Source organism: Chiloscyllium punctatum, chromosome 10 (genome assembly GCF_047496795.1).
Source record: "Chiloscyllium punctatum isolate Juve2018m chromosome 10, sChiPun1.3, whole genome shotgun sequence".
In the NCBI taxonomy this organism is placed as follows: domain Eukaryota; kingdom Metazoa; phylum Chordata; class Chondrichthyes; order Orectolobiformes; family Hemiscylliidae; genus Chiloscyllium; species Chiloscyllium punctatum.
In genome coordinates this window covers 34,405,992-34,421,099 of record NC_092748.1, presented here as the reverse complement: position 1 = coordinate 34,421,099, position 15,108 = coordinate 34,405,992, and the positions used below count along the sequence as shown (strand labels likewise).

The window sequence follows — 15,108 nt, the reverse complement described above, 5'->3', positions numbered from 1 at the left end:
GAGAACTGTTACCCTGCAACAACTTAATTCCGTAACTGAACATCGAATATTTACCTGGAACTTCAGGAAATCGTCGGAGTTTGAGGTCGTCTATATTTGTGGCAAGTGTGAATCTAAAAGCACCAGTTAATATAACAACTCCTGAGCCATAAGCAGTGGGGAATACTTTGGCATCCACAACTCGGTTCTGTAACACTTCCTTCAAAATGGAGGCAAAAAGTTAATTATGTTACTAAGCTAGCAGACCTGTGACATGCAAGTCAACTCAACAATAAAACTCATTTTGGAGCTCACACTGGAAGGACAGCACTAAGTTCTTTGGCAAAGGCAGCAATGACTATTAGCTACAGGGAGACAAGCTGTGCAACAGAGAAAGATACTTAAATGCTATATCTGTGCAGAGAAAAGAAGTTATTTTCAACTAATATATCTCGACGTTTTCATTCATTATAAAAACTGTTTGAAATTTCAACCAAAGATCACGCATTAAAAACAATGTATTGTGCTCATGACAAGGGAAATAATGGTTGGTGAATGAATAGTTTACTAAACCATCACCATCAAGCCTGTCAGATTGCAGAAAGTTGCTTGGTTTGAAGCTTTCATATACCTGAGACCATGGCAACATTTCACAGTTATTTAAAATAATCTTAAATCTCTCTCATGTTTTCAACTGAGGGTTAAAATTTAGTGCAGATACTGCGAAGATGTCCTACTTTTCCTTGAAGAGAGTGATGAGATCTTTCCGGGCACTGGAATAACATTTCTCAGAGAGCTTATCTGAAATGTATTAACTGCCAGGATGATATTTTCCAAAAGGATAATCAATCTCCCAATTAACTTTCTTTTTTCATTTTTTGAAAGTGTTGTTGCATCATCATGAAGTAGAGCTTCATGAGTATCAAGCACACTCCACAACATAGGTAAACCAGCCAAATTGCAAATTCTTCTACAGGATGGTCTTATTTGTACAGTATAACTTTTGAAATGAACTCACATTTCCCATGCTGAAGTGCCTCTTAAATGTGCCAAAAATATCATGGATGAGAACAGTTCCATCGTCTTGTATACAGAGTAGATCCTCATTGGTAGTCCACCCAATGTGAACCACCTGACCACTTTTCCACTGTAGGGATGAAAAAAATACAGAAAGTGAAAGCATTATTCATTTCAAATTTATATGTTAGCTTTACTACACAAACAAAAGAACATAAATCGTGGTACGAGGTCACCTTGGCCAGTGTAAATGTTTTGCTGTACATATCCATCAACACCACTCACTGGTTATTTGTTTTTATACAACTACTCAACTTTAGTGCATACAACATTGCAGAAAAAAGATGGGCACTCATAGCCAGTTAAGAGATCAAGTGTTTCCTCAAATTTGTGACAAGGCTGACCTAATTAGTAACTTATAAATAAAAGGTATCCAGCAATACCTACCTCACTCTCGACTTGTATTAAGCTGCAACTTAATATTTCTAACCTGCACATTTTGTTTTTGGAAAGATTATTTCAGCATGGTTTAGATTATTCACGTGAGCTACTCTTGTCATTTTGAAGATCGGTCCTTGGACTTGAAATGCTAACTGTCCATCCTCTTAAGATGCTGCCAGTCCTAATTATAGCATTTCAATTTTTATTTTAGTTTTCCCATCGACAGTATTTGCCAATTCTTTGCCCATTGCACTTCAAGTTGGCGAAACAAGATATAACAGAAAAATCAAACTTACTGGCAAGGAAACAATCCGATTTCCTGATGAAGAGTAGATTTCCATTATAGGTCGTAAACTTGGAGATCTTTCTTTGTGTGATCCATTGATCATCAAAGCTGCAATAGACATGAATCACCATTTCATATTACCACCGGTCATGTCTAACTTTTCTTCTGGCAACATTGCACTTCTAATACTGGAAAAGTAGTAAAAAAATTAATAATCATGGAATATCTTACCTATTGGACCAGCATATGGTGCAGCTGCAATTAAACAGTTACTGAGGTCTTCTTTCATCTTCCAATCAGAATACAGGTTAAATTTCCTTTTCAGAGAGAGCAAAAATATATAATTACCAAAATAAAAAGTCTAAATGAAGTATTAAGTGATGAAATAGCAAAGATTTACATTCTCAGACTAATCCGTCAATTCCCTTTTCTATACGGGTACTCTGTGTATGGCAATGGTTCAATTAAATGATGACCTAGTCATATTATCACTAGACTATTAATCCAGAGATCCAGATAATGGCAGATGGTGGAACTTGAATTCAATAAAAATCTGGAAATAAAAGTCTAATAAAAACTATGAAATCATTGTTGAATGTCAGGAAAAAACAATCTAGTTTACTAGCATCCTTTAGGGAAGGCAACAGCTAGGGAAGGCAACAGCCATCCTTATCTGATCTGGCCTACCATCACCTCTGACCCACAGCAACTGTCCTCTAGGCAATTAGGGATGGGCAATAAGGCTGACACAAATATCCATGCCCACATCCTCTGAATGAACAAAAAGAAAAAAAAAGCTGATTATCCCCTGGCATTTTCTTTAGCTAATAAGGATCCCTCTATATTTTGTAGATCATGATGGTTAGCGACTATGTTGCAATGAAACTGCCGGGACATAAGACATGGTGAAAATGTGTACCTCTCCCTCATTACAGCGCCACTGAATCACAACTTATGCTTATCATTTGTCTACCATCATCTGTCACAAATCCAATGGTGAAAGGCCAAAATATCCTTCCCAAGTGAAACCTGTAGTATAGTGGTAGCATTCCTACCCCGGACAGGATTCAGAGGTGTGTATTTTAATGTAACATTTGGTTGTGAAATAGATACTTGAGTTGGTGGCTGTTTTGAAAACACTTCAAATTTAACCAGTTTAAATTATGGCCCAGGATACTAAAACCCAATCAAGCTTGAATTTATTGTTTTTGCCGACACTGAGATTTTGAAGTAACAAAGAGGATTGATGAGGCCAGAGCAGTAGATGTGATCTATGTGCACTTCAGTAAGGCAATCGACAAGGTTCCCCATGGGAGACCGGTTAGCAAGATTGGATCTCACGGAATACATGGAGAACTAGCCATTTGGATACGGAACTGGCTCAAAGGTAGAAGACAGAAGGTGGTGGTAGATAGTTGTTTTTCAGACGGGAGGCCTGTGACCAGTGGAGTGCCACAAGGATCGGTGCTGGGCCCACTACTTTTTGTCATTTATATAAATAATTTGGATGTGAGCATAAGAAGTATAGTTAGTAAGTTTGCAGATGACCCCAAATTTGGAAGTGCAGTGGACAGCAAAGGAGGTTACCTCAGAGTACAACAGGCTCTTGATCAGATGGGCCAATGGGCTGAGGATGGCAGATGAAGTTTAATTTAGATAAATGTGCGGTGCTGCATTTTGGGAAAGCAAATCTGAGCAGGATTTGCTAAACAAAGAGATCTTGGAGTGCAGGTTCATAGCTCCTTGAAAGTGGAGTCACAAGTAGATAGATAGTGAAGAAAGCATTTGGTATGCAGTTGAAATGGTGTCCTTACTCATCTGTATGCAAGGATACTAGTGAGAGAGGATCATGTCTTTTTGTTACTAGTTTTTTGCCTGTTTGTCCAATGTAGTGTTTGTTACAATCCTTGCACAGTATTTCGTAAATGACATTAGTTTTGCTTGTTGTCTGTATATTTTGACTGGGACAACACATCCATTCTAGGACAAGCCAAACGAAGACACGCATGAGAATTCCTTGAAGCATGGCTTTCCAACACGAACTCTATCAACAAACACATTGAGTTAGACCCCACCTACCACCCCCTGAGAAAAAGATCAGGAAGTGACTTCACCACAGGAAATGACATCACCAACCCTAACCTATAAATAGAAAGCAGGAATTATCAGCAGTGCTTAGCCTGAGGCCCACTGAAGATGTTACCTAGTAGGGTGACGAAATGTCTGGAAATGAACCTCCAGCTCCACAAACAAACCTACATCCAGAACTAAGAGGCAACCTTTTCACACCAAGGGTGGTACATGTATGGGATGGGCTGCTACTGAAAGGATGGGGCGGGCGGAGGATGGGACGGGCGGGCGGAGGATGGGACGGGCGGGCGGAGGATGGGACGGGCGGGCGGATGCGGAGGATTGGGCGGGTGGGGGGGGTGGAGGATGGGGCGGGTTGGGGGGGGCGGAGGATGGGGTGGGAGGATGGTGCGGGTGGGGGCGCGGCTGGGGGGGCACGCAGCTGGGGGTGGCGTGGTGTGTGGGGCGCGGCGGTTGGTGGGGGTGGGGGGCACGACGGGCAGGGCCGGCAGGCTGGGCAGGTGGGTGAGGCAGGGAGGCGGGTGAGGCGCCGCGCGGTGGGGGGGGGGGGTGTTGGGTGCGCGGCAGGGGGTGTGGAGGGTGGGGGGCACGGGGGGTAGCCGCGGAGGGTGGGGGGCACGGGGGGTGGCCGCGGACGGCGGGGGGGGTGGAGGAGGGTTGGGGGGAATGTTGGGGGTGGGGAATGTTGGGGGTGGGGAATGTTGGGGGTGGGGAATGTTGGGGGTGGGGAATGTTGGGGGTGGGGAATGTTGGGGGGGGGAGGAATGTTGGGGGGGGAGGAATGTTGGGGGGGGGGAGGAATGTTGGGGGGGGGGAGGAATGTTGGGGGGGGGGAGATTGGGGGGGGGGGAGATTGGGGGGGGGGGGGAATTGGGGGGGGGCGGAATGTGGGGGGGGGGGCGGAATGTGGGGGGGGGCGGAATGTGGGGGGGGGGGCGGAATGTGGGGGGGGGGGAATGTGGTGGGGGGGGAATGTGGTGGGGGGGGAATGTGGTGGGGGGGGGAATGTGGTGGGGGGGAATGGGGGGGGAATGTGGTGGGGGGAATGGGGGGGGAATGGGGGGGGGGGGGGTGGGGGGAATGTGGGGGGGGGGAATGTGGGGGGGGGGGGAATGTGGGGGGAGGGGGGGGGAATGTGGGGGGGGGGGGGAATGTGGGGGGGGGGGAATGTGTGGGGGGGGGGAATGTGGGGGGGGGGGGGAATGTGGGGGGGGGCGGAATGTGGGGGGGGGCGGAATGTGGGGGGGGGCGGAATGTGGGGGGGGGGCGGAATGTGGGGGGGGGCGGGAATGTGGGGGGGGGGGCGGAATGTGGGGGGGGGCGGAATGTGGGGGGGGGCGGAATGTGGGGGGGGGCGGAATGTGGGGGGGGGCGGAATGTGGGGGGGGGAATGTGGGGGGGGGGAATGTGGGGGGGGGGAATGTGGGGGGGGGGAATGTGGGGGGGGGGAATGTGGGGGGGGGGAATGTGGGGGGGGGGGAATGTGGGGGGGGGGGAATGTGGGGGGGGGGGGGGGAATGTGGGGGGGGGAATGTGGGGGGGGGGAATGTGGGGGGGGGAATGTGGGGGGGGGGGAGAATGTGGGGGTGGGAATGGGGGGGAATTGGGGGGAATGGGGGGAATTGGGGGAATTGGGGGGTGGGGGGAATTGGGGGGTGGGGGGAATGTGGGGTGGGGGAATGTGGGGGGGGGGGAATGTGGGGGGGGGGGAATGTGGGGGGGGGGGGAATGTGGGGGGGGGGGGAATGTGGGGGGGGGGGGAATGTGGGGGGGGGGGGATGTGGGGGGGGGGGGAATGTGGGGGGGGGGGAATGTGGGGGGGGGGGGAATGTGGGGGGGGGGGGGGAATGTGGGGGGGGGGAATGTGGGGGGGGGGGGGAATGTGGGGGGGGGGGGGAATGTGGGGGGGGATGTTGGGTGACAGGGAAGGGGGTGTTGGGGGGGGGAAGGGAAAGGGCTGATGGGGGGGGAACAGGGTAGGGGGAGGGTGTTGGGGGAGGGGGGAGTGTTGGGGGGAGGGGGGTGTTGGGGGGAGGGGGGTGATGGGGGGAGGGGGGGTGATGGGGGGAGGGGGGGTGTTGGTGGGGGAGGGGGGTGATGGTGGGGGAGGGGGGTGATGGGGGGAGGGGGGTGATGGGGGTGTTGGGGGGGGAGGGGTGATGGGGGGGTTGGTGGGGGAGGGGGGTGAAGGGGGGAGGGGGGTGAGGGGGGTGATGGGGGGAGGGGGGTGATGGGGGTGTTGGGGGGGAGAGGGGTGATGGGGGGAGGGGGGTGATGGGGGGAGGGGGGTGATGGGGGGAGGGGGGTGTTGGTGGGGGAGGGGGGTGTTGGTGGGGGAGGGGGGTGATGGGGGTGTTGGGGGGGGGGGTGGGGTGATGGGGGGGGAGGGGGTGATGGGGGGGAGGGGTGATGGGGGGAGGGGGGTGATGGGGGCAGGGGGGTGATGGGGGGAGGGGGGTGTGGGGGTGTTGGTGGGGGAGGGGGGGATGGGGGGTGTTGGGGGGGAGAGGGGAGGGGGGGGTGATGGGGGGAGGGGGGGTGATGGGGGTGTTGGTGGGGGAGGGGGGGTGATGGGGGGAGGGGGGTGATGGGGGTGTTGGGGGGGGGAGGGGGGTGATGGGGGGTGTTGGTGGGGGGAGGGGGGTGATGGGGGGAGGGGGGGTGATGGGGGGGAGGGGGGTGTGGGGGTGTTGGTGGGGGAGGGGGGTGATGGGGGGAGGGGGGTGATGGGGGTGTTGGGGGGGGAGGGGGGTGATGGGGGTGTTGGGGGGGGAGGGGGGTGATGGGGGTGTTGGGGGGGAGGGGGGTGATGGGGGGGGAGGGGGGTGATGGGGGGGGAGGGGGGGTGATGGGGGGGGGGAGGGGGGTGATGGGGGGGGGGAGGGGGGTGATGGGGGGGGGAGGGGGGTGATGGGGGGGGGGAGGGGGGGGTGATGGGGGGGGGGGGAGGGGGGTGATGGGGGGGGGGAGGGGGGTGATGGGGGGGGGAGGGGGGTGATGGGGGGAGGGGGGTGATGGGGGTGTTGGGGGGGGAGGGGGGTGATGGGGGTGTTGGGGGGGGAGGGGGGTGATGGGGGTGAGGGGGGTGATGGGGGTGTTGGGGGGGGGAGGGGGGTGATGGGGGTGTTGGGGGGGGGAGGGGGGGTGATGGGGGGAGGGGGGTGATGGGGGTGTTGGGGGGGGGGTGATGGGGGTGTTGGGGGGGGAGGGGGTGATGGGGGAGGAGGGGGATGGGGGTGTTGGGGGGAGGGGGGTGATGGGGGGAGGGGGGTGATGGGGGGAGGGGGGTGATGGGGGTGTTGGGGGGGAGGGGGGTGATGGGGGTGTTGGGGGAGGGGGGTGATGGGGGTGTTGGGGGGGGAGGGGGGTGATGGGGGTGTTGGGGGGGGAGGGGGGTGATGGGGGTGTTGGGGGGGGAGGGGGGGTGATGGGGGGGGAGGGGGGTGATGGGGGGGGAGGGGGGTGATGGGGGGTGATGGGGGTGATGGGGTGGAGGGGGGGATGGGGGGTGTTGGGGGGAGGGGGGTGATGGGGGGAGGGGGGTGATGGGGGTGTTGGGGGGAGGGAGGGGGGTGATGGGGGTGTTGGGGGAGGGGGGTGATGGGGGTGTTGGGGGGGGGAGGGGGGGTGATGGGGGTGTTGGGGGGGGAGGGGGGTGATGGGGGGTGATGGGGGGTGATGGGGGGAGGGGGGTGATGGGGGGAGGGGGTGATGGGGGTGTTGGTGGGGGAGGGGGGGTGATGGGGGGAGGGGGGTGATGGGGGTGTTGGGGGGGGAGGGGGGTGATGGGGGGGGAGGGTGGGGGAGGGGGGTGAGGGGGGTGTTGGGGGGGGGAGGGGGGTGTTGGGGGGGGGGAGGGGGGTGTTGGGGGGGGGGGAGGGGGGGTGATGGGGGGAGGGGGGTGATGGGGGTGTTGGGGGGGATGGGGGTGTTGGGGGGGGAGGGGGGTGTTGGGGGGGAGGGGGGTGTTGGGGGGGGAGGGGGGGTGATGGGGGGGGAGGGGGGTGATGGGGGTGTTGGGGGGGGAGGGGGGTGATGGGGGGAGGGGGGTGATGGGGGTGTTGGGGGGGGAGGGGGGTGATGGGGGGAGGGGGGTGATGGGGGGGAGGGGGAGAGTTGGGAGTAGGGGAGTGTTCGGGAGGTGGACGGGGGTGTTGAGGGAGGGGTGTGTGAGTTGTGAGGGATATTTGCGGCGGGGGGGGGGGGGGGCAGAGACAAGGCCCGGTCCGGTTTATATTAAATTACTAGTCACGGGATGTATCCATCGCCGCTGGGCGGACTCTCCCGGTCCCTCTGACACTAACCTGTAAAACACATCCCCGAAGGGATTCCAGCTGGCGGTGACGAACGCCATGTCTCCGGCTCGGGGCCCTGTCCCGGTTTCGGATCTGAGCGCAGCCGCCGCCCGTCAGCACCGCCCCCCGCTCCGCGAGCCACACACACTGCGCCACCTGTCAGTCACTGACAGTAATACACTCACTTCAACCCAACCTGCTCCCAGAGTCTACAACAACCTCACTCAGTCAGATAGGGTCCATTCTTTAAAATAATCCAGATTAAACCAAATTGTGCCTGGATTTTATTTCTCACCCTAAAAAACACACACATTAATTTTTTTTTAAAAATCAGAGAAGGTAGGCCTTGAACCCAGATCTGATTATGGGCTCTCGCCTGAAACGTCGACTCTCCTCTTCCTCGGATGCTGCCGTAACCTGTTATGCCTTTCCGGCAACCCACTCTCCACTCTTGAACCCAGACCTTCTGGCTCAGAGGTAGTGACACAACAACAGCAGCCAGGACTCTACCACCGCAGCACCCAAGCCCCCAATGAATTGCATTGGGGGCTTGGATGAGTGAGAAGTGGTATTATCCCTACCCTCAGCCAAGAGATCTCTTGAGAGCTGTCTTAACATCTCGAAACAGAGCTGAAAACAACAAATGCTGAAAATCACAGCAGGTCAAACAGCATCCATAGAGACAAAGCGCACTAACGTTTCAAGTCTAGGAGACTCTTCATCTCAGACCTGCTGTGATCTTCAGTAAGGAGTCCAAAACTAGATGGCATATGTTTAAGGTGAGAGGAGAAAGATTTAAAAGGGACTTCAGAGGCAACTTTTTCATGTAGGGGGTGGTGCATTAATGGAATGAGTGCCAGAGAAAGTGGTAGAGATTGGTACAATTACAACATTTAAAAGGAATCTGGATGAATAGATGAATAGGAAGGGTTTAGAGGGGTATGGGCCAAATGCTGGCAAATGACACTAGATTACTTTAGGGTATCTGGTCAGCATGGACATGTTAGACCGAAAAGTCTGTTTTGTGCTGCATATCTCTATGAGTCTATTTGTTGTTTCCATACAGGTTCCACAATCTGCAGTAATTTGCTCTTCTATTTTCTCTAAACTGAGGCAATTTTAGGTTTTTGTGGGATACTGCTAGTATCTCTACTCCTAGGCCAGGTAAACTTGGTTTGAGGCCCACCTGCTCTCAAGACATGTAATAACATCTCTGAACTAATTGGTCAAAAAACAATCTGAGTACGAGCTTGACCATTGATTTCAATGTTGATCTTAAAAAAAAAGAAGAGAACAGATGAAATTATTTAGTAAGGGAGTTCCAATGTGTAGAACCTATGTAGTTAAAGGTATGGCCATCAATGGCAGCAATAAGGGAGTGAGGAATGAGTAAGCAAACAGCGTTAGAGGAATAAATAATTTTCAAATAGTTGTTGGGCTGTAAATTACAAACATACCAAATAGCAAGGAATGAGTTCATGTTGGGATCTAATTTTGTTTTAGTAAGCTGATTAGCAGATCTATAACTGTGCACAAATGCTCCAACCCCAACTTAAGAGAAATGGCATGCTTGTTAATTAAGTACTTCATATCTACTTCCACAGCAGAGATGACAGAATGTCATTATCACAAGTGTGGACTTTTGTTGATTTAATATCAGTAAAAATCACTCAATAGGACTAAAGAGATCTTAATGATGTAATGTTTTTACCCTAGAATTTTGAAATATTTAAGAAAATCGAAGGTGCATACACCATAATCTTCCAAAGTGCTCTAGATTCAGGATTATGCCTATGGATTGTAAAATAGCATATGGAGTTGGAGTAATATATTAGTATGGAGAGAAGATTTGTTAATGGACAGGAAGCAAAGTGTAGAGACAAAAGAAGCATTTTCAAGTTGACAAGCTGTAACTACTGCAGAGCCATAAGAATCACTGCTGGGGGCTTTATTAATAGTAATATTAAGTAATATTACAAGTAATATTAATGACTTGGTTGAAAAAATAAAATATCTAAGTTTGTTAGTGATAAAAAGTGAAGTGGGAATGCAAACTGTGGTGAGGATACAAAGGCTGCAAATGGATATGGACAGGTGAAGTGAGTGAACATCAATATGGCAGACTAAATCATAATGTGTCAAGAGTGTGGTGCTGGAAAAGCATCCGAGAAGCAGGAGAATCGATGTTTCACGCAAAAGACCTACATCAGGAATGAGCTCAAAATTATTTGGAGGAAGTAGATTTGCAGGCAACCCTTTTTAAAAGATGAAAGATTTAACACCAATCTAGGTTTGTCCATTATATCTTTTTAAATTGCATGCCACTGATCTTTTGCAACAAATTTTGTGTGTTATAATCCTGCCCTACTAGTTACCTGATGAAGGAGCAGCAATCTGAAAGCTAGTACAGTTATTTCCAAGTAAACCTGTTGGACTATAACCTGGTGTTGTGTGATTTTTAACTTTGTCCGTCCCAGTCCAACACTGATACCTCCACATCAAATCTTTTGTAGTTTAATCTATCTTGTCTCCTGCACTACCATAGAACATCCCTCTCGTCCTTTTCCATCTTTTCACTTTTCACATGTTTAAAACCTTACATTTTAAATTATTCCCGGTTCGAATGTAAGATAATCAATCTGAATTGTTACCACATTTTTTTCTCTCCCCACAGATACTACCTAAATTAGAGTGGGTTCACCTTTATTTTTGATATGTCTGCAGATTCTAGTTTCATTATACTTATTTAATCTATTAATGATCATTGTGAAAGATGCAAATCAAAATCTTACTAGTAATTCATCCAATTTTGTCGTACTTTCATTCGTACATGTAATCCTATTTCCAAGATGGACAAATAATATAAAAATGTTAGAAATGTCTAAATTATCCTCTTGACAACTGATTCATAAATTTACTTATTATACATGGAATATTATGAATGCTTGTCTCCAAAATGTGAAGACTAAACACAATAAATAGGCACAAACTAAACATACACCATAAACTATTTATTAAAACTGGTACACTTTAGAACATGGAACAGTACAGCACATTACAGGCTCTTCGGCCCTCGGTGTTGTGCCAACTTTTATTCTCCTCTGAGATCAAACTAACCTACATACCCTTCAATTTACTATCATCCATATGCCTATCCAAGAGTCGCTTAAATGTCCCTAATGTATCTGAATCACCACTGCTGGCAATGCATTCCATACACCCACCACTTGCTGTGTAAAGAACTAACCTCTGTCATCTCCACAGAACCTTCCTTTAATTACCTTAAAATTATGCCCCCTTGTGATAGCCATTTCTGCCCTGGGAAAAAGTCTCTGATTATTCACTCTATGCCTCTCATCGTCTTGAACACCTCTATCAAGTCACCTCTCACCCTTCTTCGTTGCAATAAGTAAAGCCCTAGCACTGTCAACCTTTCTTCATATGACATATCCTCTAGTCGAGGCAGCATCCTGGTAAATCTCCACTGCACCCTCTCTAAAGCTTCCACATCCTTCCTATAATGGAGCAACCAGAACTGACCACAATATTCCAAGTATGGTCTAATTAGGGCTCTTTGGGCTGCAGCATAACGTTGTGGCTCTTAAACTCAATCCCCCTACTAATGAAAGTCAACATACCATATGCCTTCTTAACAACCCTATCAATTTGAGTGGCACCTTTGAGGGATCTATGGGCATGGACCCCAGGATCATTTTGTTCCTCCTGCCAAAAATCCTACTTTTAACCCTGTAATTGTATTCTGCATTCAAATTCAACCTTCCAAAATGAAATACTTCACACTTTTCCAGGTTGAACTCCATCTGCTACTTCAGCCCAGTTCTGCATCCTGTCAATTTCTCGTTGCAACCTATAAGAGCCCTCCACGCAATCCATCACTCCACCAACCTTCTAACTTACTAATCCACCCTTCCACTTCCTCATCCAAGTCAATTATAAAAATCACAAACAGCAGCGGTCCCAGAACAGATCCCTGCAGAGCACCCCTGGTCACAGAGCTCCAGGCTGAATACTCCCACCCTCTGACTTCTTTGGGTCAGCCAATTTTCTCGACATCCCATGCCTCCTTACTTTCTGAATAAGCCTACCATGGGGAACCTTATCAAAAGCCTTTACATTAGACTCACACTTGCATTACCAAATCAACTTTACTTTTAATCATTTGCAAACTCCACTATGTTGAATATACTTTGGTTCATTTTCTATACATGATGCCATTTGCTAAAATAACTGAATTGATCTTTTAACAAGATTGAAGCCTATACGGCTTATAGGGGCTGTACTGTGTGAATAGGAAATAGGCTAAGGAACAAAAAAAGAGAGGACTGTGAATTATTGTCTTTCAGATTGGAGCCAAGAGTGCATTTGTGTCTTGTAGGGATTGATGTCAGAACCACTGCTCTTTTTTATACAGTGTTTAAATTAATAATTGGAACCTGGCAATGAATAGCATAATTTCAAAGCTTCCAGATGACCTGAAACTTAGGGAAATACAGTAAATAGCACGTAAGATTGTAACAGACCTTAAGGGGACATAGGGCAGACCCATGACAGATGCAATTTAACACAGTTTAAGTTTTGTTAGGATGAATGAGAAGCAATGTAAACTAAATGTAACAATGTTAAATAAACTGCCGGAACATAGTGTCCTGGCAATGTACATACACAAGTCTTTGAAGATCACAGGCCAAGTAAAAAAGGCTGCCAATATGGAATACAGGATCCTTGCCTTTATAACTTGAGTTGTCCTGACAACAACTGAAAGAAAAATTGAAGGTAAAAACAGAAGAAAAAAATAAATTATATGACAGAAAACTTCGAGAAGTGAGTTGAGGGACCTTTGAAGAAACAATCTGATTCCAATAGCCTCACTCAGTACTAGCCACAAGTGAGAAGGAAAAAAGTTAGCTAAACTTTCACATATACAATGCTTAAAGTCCAGTGGGAGTACTGTGACCAGTTCTAGTCAAGGTCTGAGCAAGAAGGCAGTGGTTATACATTATAATGGCACCAGGGATGAAAGTGTGATACAACAACTGTAATACTGTTGAACAGAGTGTGTGGATGTTACATGACGCTCACATGCTTTTTTCCAACTGTGGCCAGCTAATATTCATTGTTAAAATATATTGAAAATGGAATACAGTTACAGAGAAAGAATAGAGAGATTTCTTGGAGCAGAGAAGGTGCAAGGGAATTGAGGATTAATAGGGACACTCAAAATTAGGAAGGGTTTTGATAAAAGTAAAGATAAATTGTTTCCAATCTTAGAAGAGTCAGTAGTCAAAAGACAGATTTAAGGTAACTGGTAAAGAAGCAAGGCATCATGAAAGGATATCTATCTGAAAAGGTAGGGAAGGCAGATTCAATAATGGCTTCCAAATAGAACTGGACAAATACTTGAAGAGGAAATATTTACAAGTCTATGGCTAAAAACCCATTTAGATAGCTCTTTCAAATAACTGGCACAAACCCAATGAGCCAACTGACTTCCTGCTGTGCTGTATCATTTTATTGCTGAACTAAAGTTCGATAAAAGTCACAAAGTACTGGAAATACCAGCAACTTTGGCAAGATCTGAAAAATATGCTAATAATCAGGAAGAATGTACAGCAGGTCAGGATCACTGTGAGGCAAACAGAATCACAATAAAGCAGATCAGAATCACTGCAAAGCAGTTGAGCAGGAGTATTCAGAAGGTCAGGATCACTATGAAGCGGGCCAGGAAGAGTATGAAGCAGACTGGGATAGCTGCTAAGCAGACAAGGAAGATGTGAAGCAGGTTGGGATTGCTGTGAACCAAACCAAGAGGAATATGAACCAGGTAATGGTCATTGAAGTAAAGGAGAGAAAAGAAAAAGTTAAATAAGATAGGAAGGCCGTGAGTTGATTGGCTGGTAAATATTTGAACTTTGTTTCCCTTTTGCCAAAGTTAGGAAGTTAATCTAAGGCACTGAGAAATTTAAAATTTGTTGGTAATAGGGTTTAATTAAAGTAACTCAATTAACCTCCCTATACTGAATTAATGAAGATATGTGAATCTTTTTTTAAGCAGTAAGTCTTACTATCCTGTAGGTAGAATGGCAGGGCAGCTCCAACCCTTGGAATGCACATTCTGTTCCACATAAGAACTCAAGTACGTTTCCTGCATCTTGGATAATATGCAGAAAATGTTATCTGTTGTAGCAGCTCAAACTCTGGGCTTTGGAGCATCATTGTGAGGTTGAGAGCTTTGTAGATGGCACATTTATAAACGTAGCCTCTCTGCACCTTAAAAGAAGGGTTAGAAGTAGAGAGGGAATGGATGATTGTCAGTGCAGGAGCCCATTGTGTGCATCTCACTCTTCAACCTGCATTCAATTCTTCTGGTATACAGCCACAGTGAAATTCATTGCTCCATGGCTGGCTCAGCTGTACAGTGGGCATTAGGGAGATCATGAGTAATAGTGAAAGGATATTCATTGGTTGTAGGAAGGCAAGGCATTTCTGCAACTGCAGACATAAATCCAGATGGTATGTTAATGATGTCACCAAATATATACAGAGCACCCTGAAAGAAGAAGGAACTAACAGTAGTCACGGTCTGCATTGATACCAATGATAGGTAGAAAGAGGAATATAGTGCTGCAATCAGAACTTAGGATCTTGGTAAGAAATTAGCAAACAGTTCTTCGAAAGTGTGCTGGATCACTTCCAATATAATGTGCAAATATAGGAATAGGAGGATGGAGCAGATAAATGCATAGCTGGAGAGATACTGCTGAAGGGAGGGCTTTAAATTCTTGGAGCAATGAGATCATTTCTGAGATAGCACCTTTTGAACCCAAGACCAATACTATCTAGAAGGGCAAAGGCAACAGACACATAGGTACATCTCACCTGCAAGTTTCCTTAAAGCCACTCACCATCTTGACTTGGAAATCCAACTTCCTTCAGTGTCACTGAGTCAAGATCTTGGAACTCCCTCCCTATGGCATTGCG

General features: G+C 48.7%; 1 protein-coding gene across 2 annotated transcripts in view; it reads right to left on the bottom strand.

Moving 5' to 3' along the window:
* The window catches only part of vps16 (VPS16 core subunit of CORVET and HOPS complexes), a 45,355-nt gene extending 37,089 nt beyond the window's left edge, over window positions 1-8,266 (bottom strand). For both annotated transcript variants that reach the window (XM_072578880.1, XM_072578881.1), the window contains exons 1-5: window positions 8,119-8,266; window positions 1,955-2,040; window positions 1,734-1,831; window positions 998-1,126; window positions 55-199 (exon numbers count right to left, since the gene is read on the bottom strand). In XM_072578880.1, coding sequence (XP_072434981.1) covers window positions 55-199; window positions 998-1,126; window positions 1,734-1,831; window positions 1,955-2,040; window positions 8,119-8,168 — 508 coding nt within the window. In that variant the 5' untranslated portion in view covers window positions 8,169-8,266. The remainder of the gene's footprint in view (window positions 1-54; window positions 200-997; window positions 1,127-1,733; window positions 1,832-1,954; window positions 2,041-8,118) is intronic.
* Window positions 8,267-15,108: the final 6,842 nt, after the last annotated feature.